General features: G+C 41.2%; 1 protein-coding gene across 2 annotated transcripts in view; it reads right to left on the reverse strand.

The window, feature by feature from the left end:
• The window catches only part of smg1 (SMG1 nonsense mediated mRNA decay associated PI3K related kinase), a 50,372-nt gene that overhangs the window by 14,236 nt on the left and 21,379 nt on the right, over positions 1-14,757 (reverse strand). For both annotated transcript variants that reach the window (XM_062438383.1, XM_062438384.1), the window contains exons 21-37: positions 14,533-14,732; positions 14,185-14,346; positions 13,786-13,940; positions 13,527-13,660; positions 12,288-12,599; positions 12,003-12,144; positions 11,354-11,504; positions 10,686-10,806; positions 10,141-10,386; positions 7,819-7,970; positions 7,401-7,536; positions 5,219-5,363; positions 4,837-4,975; positions 2,949-3,167; positions 2,679-2,859; positions 2,328-2,489; positions 278-504 (exon numbers count right to left, since the gene is read on the reverse strand). In XM_062438383.1, coding sequence (XP_062294367.1) covers positions 278-504; positions 2,328-2,489; positions 2,679-2,859; positions 2,949-3,167; positions 4,837-4,975; positions 5,219-5,363; positions 7,401-7,536; positions 7,819-7,970; positions 10,141-10,386; positions 10,686-10,806; positions 11,354-11,504; positions 12,003-12,144; positions 12,288-12,599; positions 13,527-13,660; positions 13,786-13,940; positions 14,185-14,346; positions 14,533-14,732 — 2,984 coding nt within the window. The remainder of the gene's footprint in view (positions 1-277; positions 505-2,327; positions 2,490-2,678; positions 2,860-2,948; positions 3,168-4,836; positions 4,976-5,218; positions 5,364-7,400; positions 7,537-7,818; positions 7,971-10,140; positions 10,387-10,685; positions 10,807-11,353; positions 11,505-12,002; positions 12,145-12,287; positions 12,600-13,526; positions 13,661-13,785; positions 13,941-14,184; positions 14,347-14,532; positions 14,733-14,757) is intronic.

The following is a 14,757-nucleotide window of genomic DNA, read 5'->3' on the forward strand; positions in this document are numbered from 1 at the left end:
TAGACTTACAGGCTCATCTTCCTCACTCTTTAAGTTTTAGCATTTTGTGGACAATGTATATGACGGTTATGTGACCAGCTAGTAAATAAACATTCTTAGGTTGCATTACCACTGCAGGACCTTGAGCTTTCATTTCTTTAGGAACTATATCCACGCTGTAGCGCTGGTCTGCTATTATGTGGAATTATGTTACAGGAAAGGCCTCCTACAGGCTCCTGCAGGAGATTGGTACAAACTTTCCATGAAAACACAGTCAACTCTGTGTGCAGCCTCCTACCTGAAGCACCATGGTAGGGTTGGCTAGAGACAACTTCTCCACAATGTTGCTGTAACAGTCCTGCATCATGGCCTGGTCCTGACTTGAGCAGGTTGCCAGCTCCTCTGGAGCTCCTCCTTGTCCGTCTGTCTCTCCGCTCTCTGGCTGCTCGTCCTCATCCTCACCGCCCAGGCCGTCTCCCTGCATGCTGCCCAGGAAGGTGGGCAGAGCTGACGGTAGTTTGCTCCCTGTCGACACATTTCATCATCAATCCACAATCCTTACATTTTTACTGGTGTCATCAATCATTTCTGTTCATTGAGGACAATTAATTGGTATTTTTCACTTAATTACATTAACCCTTACACACTGTTCATATTCTACACCTTCGCAGTATGTTCTGGGTCAGCTTTGACCAGGTCTAAGAATTCTCTCATAAAAAGTGTCTATACCATATTTTGAACACAGCAGTGTTTAGAAAGCATCAATAGTTGATCTGACTGATCAATAAATGTGATTAAACCTTGATTCATGTTTCAGAGAGCAGAGAGAGTGTATTTTTTCATTGTTGGAGAATCACACAATATCATGTCCTATTTTACCTAAGACATGAAAATATAACATAGCAATAATGATGGAAATGTATTTTATGTAAAGTGAAAATGACAAGAACTTTATGGAAGTGTGGGGTTTATTGTATAACCATTAGAGCCATCAGTCTTCACTGCTACATCATAAAAAGAAATCCTCATAACTACTATCTTATTAAAACTATGAACTATTCATTTCACTAAAACACATGTTAATAGATACAGAGATAATCTGACCCAGAACAGCTTCAATGGAAAAACATTTGTAGCACCTTTACAAAAGTATAACATTTAAAATAAATTAAAAAAAATAAATAATTTTTGTACATTTTGGGCCACTTTAGGAAAAGTCATCAAATTTCAGAGCAGGGATTGAAGCAAAAAAAATTCTAACCATTGCTGCTCTTTTCTAAATGAAATGGAAAAGCTTACAGGCAATAATAAGGCATACTGCGCTCTGTATGACCACAGTGGGGGTCGGAGGTATAAATGTTCTGAAAACGTTTGTATTTTATTTTAGCACCTTATGGGCTTCAGAAAATAGTTATTAACATTATAAAAACTCAGAGTTAGGGTCTGACAGTCCGTCAGACTGTTACAGTGACAGAGAGGATTTTGATTTTTTATTTAACTTTATTGCGCTCTTGCCTGTGAGCAGCACACACTGAGGACTCGGCTCCACTAGAGGTGAAACACATGGCTCTTTCTCATTAAGATGTTGCTTTCTTACATTGAACCAACCAAAACCAGCATAATGTTGCTGCCATGTACTTTAAACAGCACGCAGGTGTTGAGCTGCAGGGTTGAGTGGAGGTGTGTGGGAAAGCTAACCGCTAACACAACAGCTTCCTACAGCCGCTACCTCTGTAGCTGCTTATTGGCGGAGCAACTCTCATTCAGTGTCCAGACCTTTTATACAGAACAGTGAGGAGGAATAAAGTAGTAACATTCCTGCCGTGAACAGAGTCTCAAAGGAGAGCAGCGTGATGACAGCTAACAGCAGCAGAGGCTAACGTTAGCTGCTCCTCTCCTCTGTCTCAGCATTTTAACAATTTATAGATATTTAGAAATTGACTGATGCCCATGTCTGCTCTGTGTGTTTGTTGTGATAATAATGTAGAGTATCACATTATATACTATTATTACACCTTTGTAATTCTCATCGGATCTGCATTGATCTCATATATGACCTTTCGGTAGTCCAATTGACGGATAACTTTAATCCCTGTTCAGAGTAAAAGACATTTGGAGTGTTTTTACAGCTGTCAAATGTCAAACGGGTCAAATTTGACCTGAACAGTATGTAAGGGTTAAAATCTAACTTAGTTTTGACCAGTGGTTTCATATTTTACACTGTTAATAACTGCCAAACTAAACACCATAGTTTCTGAGTGTCTAGTTGCAGTGATGATGGCAATAAATGATTTCTAATGAGATAAATGAGAAATGAAGTAGACATGATAGATAGATAATCAGGATACCTGCGTTCTGAGCCTCGCCTCCCAATGAGAGTGAGCCCACGATGGCAGGGTAGAGGATGAGGTGTGGGGAGTCCTGGGCCACTCGACACAGCAGGCTGCATATGCTCTGTCGGATGTATGCCTCTGGATGGTTGAGACGGGAAAACAGCTGGGGGATGATACCTGAGGAGGACAGAGATCATCAGTATATAAAAGAGCTGGGTGTGGGGACCAAGGCAAAGGTTGTTCTGTGCAGCCATTCAAGAGTGACTCACATTAAATCTAAACATTTTCCTGATTCTCCTACTCCAGCACCACAAAAAAGAAAAAAACACAATCTGTAAATAATACTTTGGTTACAGTATGACATACCCCTCCAGGGTGCTGTCGGGGTGGAGGCTAAGCCCAGCTCAAGCCCCTCCCTCAGTTCACCGGCATGCTTCACCAGCAGGCGGAGGAGACGCAGGGTTGCCATGACAATCACATCGTCGTTGCTCTGTTTGTTGTTGTGATAGGACAGCAGGAGTTTTGGGTCATCCTCATCTATTGGGACCTAAAACACACAGCAGACACTGGGCATGAAGGACTGAACAGAAGGCTGTCCTCACTCCAGCAGTTACAGATGCTGCATCCACGTCTCACCTGTCCAGCATTGAGCTTGAGGAAGGTAAAATAGGCCTGACAGGAGATCCGGTAGAGGCCGAAGATGCGGTCTACGACACGCCTCCAGACTCGGATCAGACCATCTGTGACGAGCTGGCCTGCCTCCGCCAGCCAAGGACACGAGGCAGTGAGCTGCCGCCAGATCACGTCTACCATGTCGTCCTCATCGTCTTCCTGCTGCAGAGCCATGTCCTCATCCTGACACACAGCACAAGGTAAGATCAGAACAGTCTAATTCATTCATCAAACACTTCCTACATCCAACATGTGAGAGTCTGCTTCACAACACTAACCATTGTATTTAACCGTTATTTAACCATGAAAAGAAGACAAGACAATCCTGAACAAGACAGGCAGCAACAATGATATGTACAGACAAATAACACAAACATATACTATATGACTCAAAAACACATACCAATAAAATGAATGAATGAAATTTCTCATACAGAAAATACTACATGCTGGAAACAACTTCCAAGATTCCCTAAAAATAATCATAAATAATAAATGTTTAGATAAAAATAATGATGTGAGAATTTGAAATGACAACACAATGAGACTAAAACATTTTCCTAATTAAAAATAAAAAAACATTTCAAATAATAATTTTATAATAATTTATTTACCAGCATATAAATGTGCCACACAATAATGCTGCATGTGTCTGTTTTGGACCTTTTACATCAAATATTACTAGCAAATAAAAGGCCCAGTTATAAATCTCTGTTATTTCACATTTCAATGTTGGGGGATTCACTGCCTCTCAACAATCACACACATTACACATATATTAATAGCAGTCACAGAGATTGCTTTGACATGCCATGTGCTGGTGAAAAACCATTAAATAAGCGAGCAAGTTGAAGTCAGTATGTATTTGCTGCTGTGTGACTGATGTTGGAAGGAAGATGTCCAGATGTGGTAAGAAAGCCTGGAAAGGCCATAAAAGCTAACATGACATGTGACTTTTTCTGGTAATTTAGTCTGAGGCAGTGTTATTATAGTTTTGTCATTTTCATTAGTATTTATTTTTATTTAGTTTTTCAGTTGATTTCTTATTTCATTTCAGTTTAGTTTTAGTTAGTTTAACAAGTGATTAAGTAGATTTAGTTGAGTTTTTATTTAGTTTTAGTTAATAGGTATTAGGAGGAAAGGATGAAATAATGCTGACACTGAGGTAAGGTTTGCTCTGTATGTGGTGCAGCTGTCTGACTGTAAGCTCTCCTGCATCCTCAACTCCTGGAACTGTTTGTGTGCTTGTCTGTGAGAGCTTTGAAGGTGGACTTTCAAATTAGTGGGATTTTTCCCTGTAACCTGTATCCCACAAATGCTCCCATTGCTCTTCATCGCCACACTTTTACTTTAATCTACAACGGGGTTGTAGTCAATTTGATTTAGTTTTCGTTTTGTTTATTAGTATCATTTTTATTTTTATTTCAGTTAACTAAATTATTTTTTAGCTGCTAGTTTTAGTCTTAGTTTTCGTTAGCTATAATAACCCTGGTCTGACAATGCATTTACATGTTTTAACGTGAGTTTCAGTTCCTACTCATAGTCATAATTGTGATACAACCAGATTGCTTGCAGTTAGAATAAATGCTAAACAGAAGTTGTAGCAGTGATGAAGCTGACATCCAGTGCTGACAACTTCACTTCATGGACTTTTACACGACAGGTACTTTGGCTGAGACACCAAAATCCCAACAAAGTTCCTCCAACTGAACCAAACTAAATTGTAAAGTAAAGAGTAATTTGTGCTGTGGAATATAAACACTGATGTGAGATCTTACAGGACTCCATGATAAAAGACGGACTCATCTCACTGTATTCAGACATTTGTCCAGCTAAAAGAAGCAGAGTCTACCTGTATGCCAGTAGGTCTGCACATGGCCTGTCCCAGAATGCTGAAGATGGTGTCTTTGTCTTCTTCACTGGTCGTTCCTGGCAGCAGCTCCTCAATCTCCTTCTTTTCCTGAGGAAGAAGAGGCAATCCTTCCCCTTGGCTGGAGAGGGAAAACTCTATTAGAAGGCATATTCCTGCTATATGCTGATGGGCTAGAAGTACAAGACAATATAAATACAGTCCAGCTCAACATCACAGTTAACTACAGTGTTACAGCTTACTACTAAGTTGAAATCAACACTACTCTGCCAACAACAACAGAACATCGTCAACTTTACAATGGTAGGAGTCATCATGAATGTCAAACTCTAAACTGGTAACTACACATTTATTCGACACTAACCTGGCATTATCCACCACCTTCCTGCCCCAGCGGTAAGCCCAGCTGGCCAGGGCTGCCCAGGATTTAGCCACCTCTGGAGCCAGGCTGGTGGAGAGCTGGTAGAGCTGGCCCAATACAAAGTCTGGCTCTCCAACGCCCACACTCACTGTGAATAGAAGACCAACAAGATTAAATGGAGCCTTGCTGTAGTTCAGACAAGTCATTTTATAGTCACATGTTCAACACATCCTCCGGTCATTATGTTCACGACTTATCCCTCACAACAGGTAGTCAATATAAACATTTGGTGCTCATTCAGTGTGCATTCAACAATGTTGCGACACGGCTACCTGCTTCAGAATTTAACCCCCTCCGCCTCCTCCGTTGTTAGCATTCAGAAGTTTGTGAATTTTTAAAGTTTCTTCTGTCTTCATGTTCATCAAATGTTAAAATAAATGATTAAAGCTATAAGATGTTACTATTCTGTATTTAAGTGTCTAAAAATGACCAGACCTATGTTATCTATTTATTTACATTATTCCAAATGTTTCCAAAAAAGTTCAAACCAAGAGAAATCCATCATTTTAAATCAGGTAACAGACCCTTTCATTTGGTTGCCTGTCGGTGTTGTCACACCCCCTCTTCCAAAGAGTATACGTGCACAATATGCATGCATCAGTGTTGTTGTTGTTGTCTGCCAAAAAACTTTCATGAATTTATCTTTATTTAGTTTTAAGCCACATATTTTACAACAAGCTTGTTAGTTGTTAGTCATTTTTTAAACATTTTAAACTGGATGAAGGCTTTTAGTCTTCTGACATCTGGATGTACAGTTATCAGAGAAACAAGCTGAGCAAACGTTACAGCAGCAGCTCAGCTCACACAGAGACCTCCCAAACATCCTTTGTCCACCGCACAGCCTCAGACAAACACTGCTTTATTCAGTGGTTTACTGGTTTTAATCCCTTTGCATGTTTGTTTTGGAGAGGAGGAGACCTCTATGGTAAAAACCTCCTGAATGATGAACACTGACGTAAATCCTAACAAGGAGAAGCTAGTTGTTTAACAATGAAGACAACAACTCCCATGATCCCACACTACTCAACTCACTTGTATAGAGACGGAAGTCCCTTTGACACCAAAACGGTCGCCCCCTGGTGGCCCTTTTGATAGAATGCAGTTTTAAGTTACTTCCGCGTTGGCATCATTTCAGAGGACCGGAACTCCCCGCATGATGACTATCAATGCAGCACGTGTGATAGCACAGCGTCCTGATAGATCTGTGTCGCTGCTTATTAGACCAATCGCACCAAAGTCTTCTAAAGTGTAGGAGCAGTTCACACTACATAAAACTAGAAAGTGTGTGCTGCATCCTGCCGAGGGCGGCACGAAGCGCACGTGCACAGAAAACGATCGGTTTTCTATCGCTTTGCGTCATATCAATGATATAATGTCACTGTGTGGATCATTAACCTTGTTGCAGTGTGCTCCCTCATTATAGTTAGTGAACTATCAGCTTCTACCTGCTCACATCTCACAGTCAGCAGCAGGAGAGGAGGAGAGCAGCAGCTATAGTAGCTATGTATGGAAGCCTAATGATGGTAAAAGTAAAACTGGTAACTACAAAAATAAACCATTATTATTATTTATCTTTTATTTACATAAAATACCTATTTTTATGTAGCATACGTGTGTATGTTATTTTGTTAAAGCTATCAGACATTAACATTTAGTTGTTTTGTTTAAATTATTATTTATAATTTAATATTACTTTAACAACTCAGGGACGTCCAAGCAGCAACATGTTGTTTGAGCACTTTTTTGCATTGTCAATTTGAAATTATGTTTTGTTTTTGAATGAAGGGGTGGAAATTTTAAAAATATTTTTTTATCCGATTCATCGATTAATCGAAAAAATAATCGACTGATTAATCGTTTTTTTTTAATTGTTAGTTGCAGCCCTATTATTTTTCAACTTTTTCTTCCGGGGGAGCATACCCCCGGACCCCCCTAGTGTTGCTAGGTTACCGACACACAGCACCGCTGCTACAACAGCAACACCCCCTCCCCATGGTCAGAGCCCCTGCCCCTCAAAAGTTCTCCATACAGCCCTGCACCACACATTGCTACCTGGTCTGTGGGAAACATTGCATCTATATATGTCTGGTGGTATGAAAACTTTGACTTGAATGCATGTTTTTACCCGAGGTCTCAGCGATGATATGGGGAATGCCCTGGTCCTCCAGAGGAAGCTCCAGCAGAGCAGCAATGTTCCTGCTCAGAGGTGACATGCTGCCCAAAGCATTGGAGGAGTTTACTGCTCCTGACTTCTTCACCACCTACACCAAAACATCACAAGTTCTTTATAACACCTTTTTCCATAATATTACCACACAGTGCCTTCTTAGTGTAAAGCTTTACTACATTATAATAAACAAAGTCATTACATGCTTGACATATGAAGATATGCCTCCTGAGTACTCTGTACCTGTTATTAAAAAAGGTGCAATGCTTAAAACTGAAATTAAATGTTTGTAATCCTAATTACATTATTAACACCATGTCATTTCACAATTCAGACCAAAGTAAAAAAGTAAATGTAGAGCTTTGGATGAGCATGCCTGTTTGAGTTGAGGTGTCATGTCCTTCCAGTCAGCCAGCAGCCATTTGCAGAGTGTCAGTAGTGAGCGGCAGGCAGCTCCTTCATTCTTCCCCACGTTGCAGTAAGACAGAGCAGCCCTGCTCAGCATCTCCATGGCTGTCATGGACTGGCCTGTACATAGAGACAGCTTATTGGGCAACACCATCAACAATAGGGATGTCACGATTCTCCAAATCCTCGATTCGATTTTATTTCGATTTAAAGGTCACGATTCGATTCGATTCTCAATCCCTTTTTTGGGTACTTTTAGCACAGATGCCTATGCCATTTTTTGACTAATCATGAGTGATATAATCTCCATCAGTTGTTTGCAATGTACCACACTAAGGCCTTACCGTCAAAATTAAATAATTTATTAGCAATATAATGTAACAATAACTTGTTTCAGCAGTCAATTGGAAACTTACTGTAAACAAAAGGGTCACTACATGATTCTTTTGTTTACAGTAAGTTTCTGCAGTGTGCACTATTAGATGATATTCAAGTTCACAATAAAACAAAAACTCAATTAAAACAGCCTAATGTCCATAGCCATCTCTGAATAATGAAGTGTGTTAACTGTACTAACAGTGTCCTAACTGTATCCTAACAGTAGCATTTCTGGTGCTACAAATACTCCTTTAGCGCTAGTTACTGCTTTAGTGCAGACATCCCAACTCTCCCGGAAAAATCCGGGTGTGTCCCGCATATTGATAGCGGCTCCTTGACGCCTGCAAATCAGACACAATCTCCCGGAATCTGCAGCGAGCGAGCAACAGCGCGCGCTAGAGAGTGTCTGCACTCGCGCGTGCTTGTATGTGTTACTATCAATGCAGCGCGTGTGAGAGCAAAGCTTCCCGTAAAATCAAGAATAGAATTTAAAATCCTTCTCCTCACTTTTAAAGCTCTTAATGGTCAGGCTCCATCATATCTTAAAGAGCTTATAGTACCTTATGTATCTACCAGAACACTGCGCTCCCAGAACGCAGGCCTACTTGTGGTACCTAGTATCTCTAAAAGTAGAATGGGAGGCAGAGCCTTCAGTTATCAGGCTCCTCTCCTGTGCAACCATCTCCCAGATTCGGTCCAGAGGGCAGACACCCTCTCTACTTTTAAGAGTAGGCTTAAAACTTTCCTTTTTGATAAAGCTTATAGTTAGCAAGCTCCTAGTTTATGCTGCTATAGGCTTAGACTGCTGGGGGACTCCTACCTCCATGATGCACAGAGCTCCTCTCTCCTCCTCTCTCTCTCTCTATCCATCCATCTATATCCAATAACATTCATGTACTATTAATGCATTCAATAACCTAAACTTCTTCCCTGGAGTTGTCTGTGCTTTCTCGTCTCACAGGTAATCTGGGCATGTAGACGTCCGGATGACAGATTCCAGTCCCGGACCTTCTAGCTTCAATGTTTATTTTCAATGTGCTACTCTCTCTCTCTCCTATTCTTGCTCTCTCCCCTCTCTACCCCAACCGGTCGAGGCAGATGTTCTCCCACTTTGAGCCTGGTTCTGCCTGAGGTTTCTTCCTGTTAAAAGGGAGTTTTTTCTTTCATGTGGGAATGTTGGGTCTCTTTAAAATTAAACCTGAAGAGTACGGTTTAGAACCTGCTCTATGTGTAAAGTGCCTTGAGATAACTTTGTTGTGATTTGGCGCTATACAAATAAAGATTGATTGATTGATTGAAAGCGCCCTGATAGCTCTGTGGTGCTGCTTATTAGACCAATCGCACCCCCCTCTTGACTCGCCTGCGGGACGTGACATTGGGGGCGTGGCTACATATTTGATTCATCCGTTGATTTCAAAGGTAGAGATCGTGATGTCAGTTCCATCGATATTCGATTTACAATCCAGATCGTGACATCCCTAATCAACAAACTACAGGAATAGATGGTTTCTGAGGAAAACCTGTCAACAATTGTCAACTGGGGCACATGCCTTTTGTTGTTAGTATTCTATGTGTTGGACCACAGAGGCTGATTCCCCCTTAAGTCCTATGAGACATATTTACCATAAAAGGCTTTACAAAAATCTTGCATTAGACTGTGGTGGGTACTGTTGTTCTTATGACTGTATGTTCAAGCTGCTCTACACAGAAAAACAGTCAGGCTTTGTCCGTACCTAAAACATCATTCTGTTCCCACAACAGTATTGCACAGATTTTGATTGTCCCTCAGTGTTTCCCCTAAGTTGAGGCAGCGGAGACAGTGAATATCCTTAGTCGCCCATTGATATTAATAACTGTGAAGTTTTAGCAGCGGCAGTGTGTATAGGAGAAAAACTGGTCCCCTGTACTTTACCTGCAGTTCTCAGTACTTTGGCTTTTTCTATCTGCAGCTCTGGTCCCCATTTCTCCCCCAGAGTTCCCTCCAGAGTGAGCCGCCTGAAGGCCTGGCTCAGCTCGTCCTGCTGCTCCTCCTCTTGTGTCCCGTCGATGCACTGGCTGAGCAGGCGGGACGCCAGCGCGATGTTGCCTTTTTTCCGAGAGAATTTGACAGCAGTCAGACAAAGCTCCATTAGGTGGCCATCGATGGAGGGAGCTGAACCTGGAAGAGAATGGAGATGGGGAATTTTTAGGGAGTTTTTTTTTTTTATTGTTAAGAAGTAGTAGGAAATGCAATGTGTTCATGAGAGTTAGAGGGGCCAACAACAGGTCTCAAACAACTGTTGGATGATCCACAAAGAAGTTTTTAAAGGTCACAGATGGCATGCTACATTAAGTATGAGCTTTCATCTAAGCTGTGATTTGTCAACTGACTAAACTGCACTTTGATCAACACAAGAATTCTTTGAGTTTAGAACATCAATACTGCAAATACACATTTTCTCAACCATTGATCATTACCTCTGAGTTTTTGGAGGAGCTGTCTCTGGAACATGGTGTATCTGAGGGCCTGGAGGAAAGGCTGGACGTCTTGTTGCTTACAAGAGCTCAGAGCTTCACTGTACAGAGGAACCACACAGTCCTACAAAGAATATACATCACACACAATAAACCTCAAGCTTCTTTTCTTTAGTCAGAAAAAAACATGCAACAAAATAGGACAAGGAACAACAGACTACATTACTTTGCCAGCAGCTCAGTTATTCAAATGGTATGTTGATTTTAAGCAAAGTATCTGGTTGTTCTTTGTCTCTTTATCATTATTTATTTTTTCGTGGCAGTCCAAAGAAATCCATGTATCTGCAACAAGCCACCTTTCACCAGCTGATTAAATACAGCTTTACCACAATGTATGATTCAGCAAATCTAAGAGTTTTTGAAAACTTTATTTAGTCATTGATGAAAACAGAAAAACTTAAAAATGTATACACAGTTTTATAATACATTCTCTGAGTAAATATTGGACTGACACTGACAGAAACACAACTCCAAATGAATGATAATGTCGCTCCATAACTGCTGAATGTGAAATATAAGGAACTGTTTGCTGATAAATTCAACATATCATCCAAGCCATCAAAACATTTTTAGTATAAATGCATTCAAATGGGAGGCATGGGTGTACATACTTCTTGTCCAGTGAGTGAGTTCTCGAGGGTGGTGGTGCAGTGGAGTTGCAGGGTGGGCAGTGTGGGCAGGGCATCAGACAGTGTGAGGGTGGACAAGCGAAGAGGACCCAGGCAGATCCGTCCAGTTTGTTTCAGGCAGCGCACCAACGTGCTGAAACATCACATGACTTACTGAAAGACTGCATAACTATTTGATATGAAAAGGGAAAAGTACTAAGAGTAAAAGAGAAGGATCTATTATACTCATATCCAGCTCTATATTTAGATTTTTGGACATCACTAGAGAAGCTCTGCATGATTTACTGTTCAAAAAACCCCTTATTCATCTCATATTAGCCCTTCATACAGCCTGTCTCTAACAGGCAGTCTTAGCTCCTGTCTCTTTAAGGGCCCCTCCCAAATAGCCCACTTGGTTCTGATCAGTCAGCTTTCTGACTTTTTCGGATTTTAATTTGGCGCAAAAGCCAACCCCACATTTCATACTTAACTGTTTCAAATTAAAAGCTTTTAAATGACTAAATAATGGGAGACTTTTGTAGGGAAGAATTTACAGGAAATGAAACATATTCCTCATTTCTGTTTCCAATATACCTGACGAACTATGACAGTTCGAGACTTCCAAATTTAAGTGTTTTACATAAATACTCACTCTGGATTGGTTGTGGTCCTCTGCTCCTGCTGTTGATTGGCTTTCATCATAGCGCTAACAGCGCTGCGAAGGAGCTGCACCTCGATGGCTCTCTGCAGCTCAGTTGGATCTGGACTCATGGAGGGCAGAAGCCTTTTAAGATCTGACACACACACACACACACACACACACAGAGTGTTAACTATTGGATGTTGAAATGTTAGTTTATAGTTATTTCAATGTGATGTCAAACTGTTCCAGCTTCAAGAAACTCAAATCTTTCAGAGATTTTCCAGAGTTAGTTACCCAGCTTGTCCTTGCTGCTGGACAGTGAGCTGTAGTCCTCTCCTGGCAGCAGCTCAAGCTGAGTCCCACACTCGGTCAGATCTCCATCCTCGAAGCAGCTCAGAGCCTGGATGTAGTTGAAATCTGTCCTCAGGTTGATGCTGACTGGATTGGTGGAGTTCTGTTTGAGGGCGTTGACGCTGGCCTGCCACTCCTTAACAGAAGCCCAATCACAGAGTGCCACATAGCACTGACATGCTTTGTTGGCCAGAAGGTTGATCACCTCAGAGGAGCACTCACTGGACTTCAGCAGGACTGTCTTCTTGTTGTCACCTTTTCAGAAGAAATAAAAAAAAAAAAACCCACTTACAGTAGTTTATGCCAGAGGCACAGATAGATATGTATATTTTTTTTAAACAACCTAATAATTAAGACTGCCAACCCAAATGAGATACCTGGTGTGTAATGTTACAGCTAAATTTTAGATACAAATGTTTAAGACACTAAAAATCTCTCTGAGGTCTTGGTTGAGAGGTTAAAGTGCATGCGACATTATTGCACCCTCTCTCTCTCTTTATATATATATATATAAATAAAAGGCAAAAAGCCAACAATTAAACCCTTAACAAAAAAAACCCAAAAAAGAATCTCTCCTTTAAGAGCAAATCTACACTAAATCTTGTCAGGGGAAAACCACTGCTGCAATCACTTAACATGAATTCAGTTGGATTGTCTATAATATGAAAAGAAACAGTAACTGATTGGGAGCATCAATCTATTCAAACAAATGATACATTATAATTAGGTACTTAGAAAAAACATGCCTTTGTTTTGGCATTAGTCACAACGGTCATCTACTTAAATGAGTCTGTATCTGCTATAAAGCATGATCTATTTGTGATCCTCTGTATACAGAGGCAAACCACTGTGCTCCACTCAAGTCTTTTAAAATACAGCTTTTTTTACAGTGAGTGGCAGAATAGCAAAATAGTGACAAATATTCAGTAGTGCAAAAGGTCACTTGTTTAATGTCACTCAAATGGTGAACTGAGATGGTGAACTTTATGAACTTTATTAAATAACAAATGTTTTCAAGCCCTTAAAATTTTACATACCTATATACCAACTGATATGATACAGATATCATGTGACAGCTCATAGATATCATCACTTTCCCTGTCTATGACTTCATCTTTGAAATAAACTGCATTCTGAGGTCAGGTTGACTGAATTAACAGGATGTGGGTATTTGCTGGTTACCGTTGCTGGTGTGTTTGGGGCTGCTGGTGTTACTGGAGAGTTTGAGCAGGCAGCATTCAGAGCTTTTTATACTGCAGTCCATCCCTGTAACCGCAGACAGCTGATCCTGATACTCCAGAGCTGCTTTCTCAAACCTACACACACACACAGGCATTTTTCCAGTGGAACCAACCACATAAATGAAGTAATAACATGTGGATGAGTTAGTTGTTTATATTGCAGAATTTTGTGGGTGTCTTGTTAAGGCAGTGTTGCTTACCGTCCCTCAGCCTGCAGGGCGACAGATGACAGCCAGCTCAGACTCCTGCCAGTGGTGGAGAGGCTCCAGGCTGCCAGGCCTTGGATGGCCTCAGGACAACGCAGCTCACACAGAGCTTCCACCAGCAGCGTCAGAGGAACCTCCAGCTCTGGACCCTGATGAGTACACCAAAACATTATTAATCTAACCAGATGATACAAATAACCTATTATTATCATCGTTATCTTCAATTATTCACAAAAATTGTCATGGCAGGAATTTGCATGCATAGGAGCTCCACACTCTCCTTTTGCCTTCTAAAAACAAAGTCAGCTTATCACAATATCTGCACATCCCTGCTGCAACCAACATTTAAATGTATAGCATGAGTTTGTGACATAGCAGTGTATTTACACTGACCTGTGTGCTGCTGTTTTTAATTTCTGTCAGAAGGTCGAAGCCGTGACGAATGGTTACTGCTGGCTGACCGGACAGAAGACCGACTCTCATCAGTGCCAAGCGGATCCTCGTCAGCCAGTCTTGGCACGTCTGACGGTTGGTGTAGAAGAATGTCCTGATGCCCTGAACACAGAAGAGGAGCCATTAATCATGTTAGTTATAGAAAAGCCAAGGATCTGGTTGCCAATATGAACCCATCATAATAACTGATACTCAGTTACACTGCTATACTTCCTCTCTTCCCTGGTCTCAGCAGTCATACTGTAACCATTTCAAATGTTTGAGAGCATGCAGCTTTGATTTGCAAACCTTTGGTGGGGCAGTGAGAGCGTTGGCGCAGCCTTCATAAGCGTTGTACATGAGCTTCTCCAGGTTCTCCAAGTACTGAAGCAGCAGAGCGAGGCGGAGCTGATTGGAGTGGTGACCGTCGCCATCACCTCCAGCACCAGCCCAGGCTCCAACATCCTGCTCTGGATTCAGACTTTGGGCAGCCAGGCTCCGGATCATACCTGAAACACAGATACAGAGAAATAA

This window comes from Scomber scombrus, chromosome 18 (assembly GCF_963691925.1).
Source record: "Scomber scombrus chromosome 18, fScoSco1.1, whole genome shotgun sequence".
Lineage (NCBI taxonomy): Eukaryota > Metazoa > Chordata > Actinopteri > Scombriformes > Scombridae > Scomber > Scomber scombrus.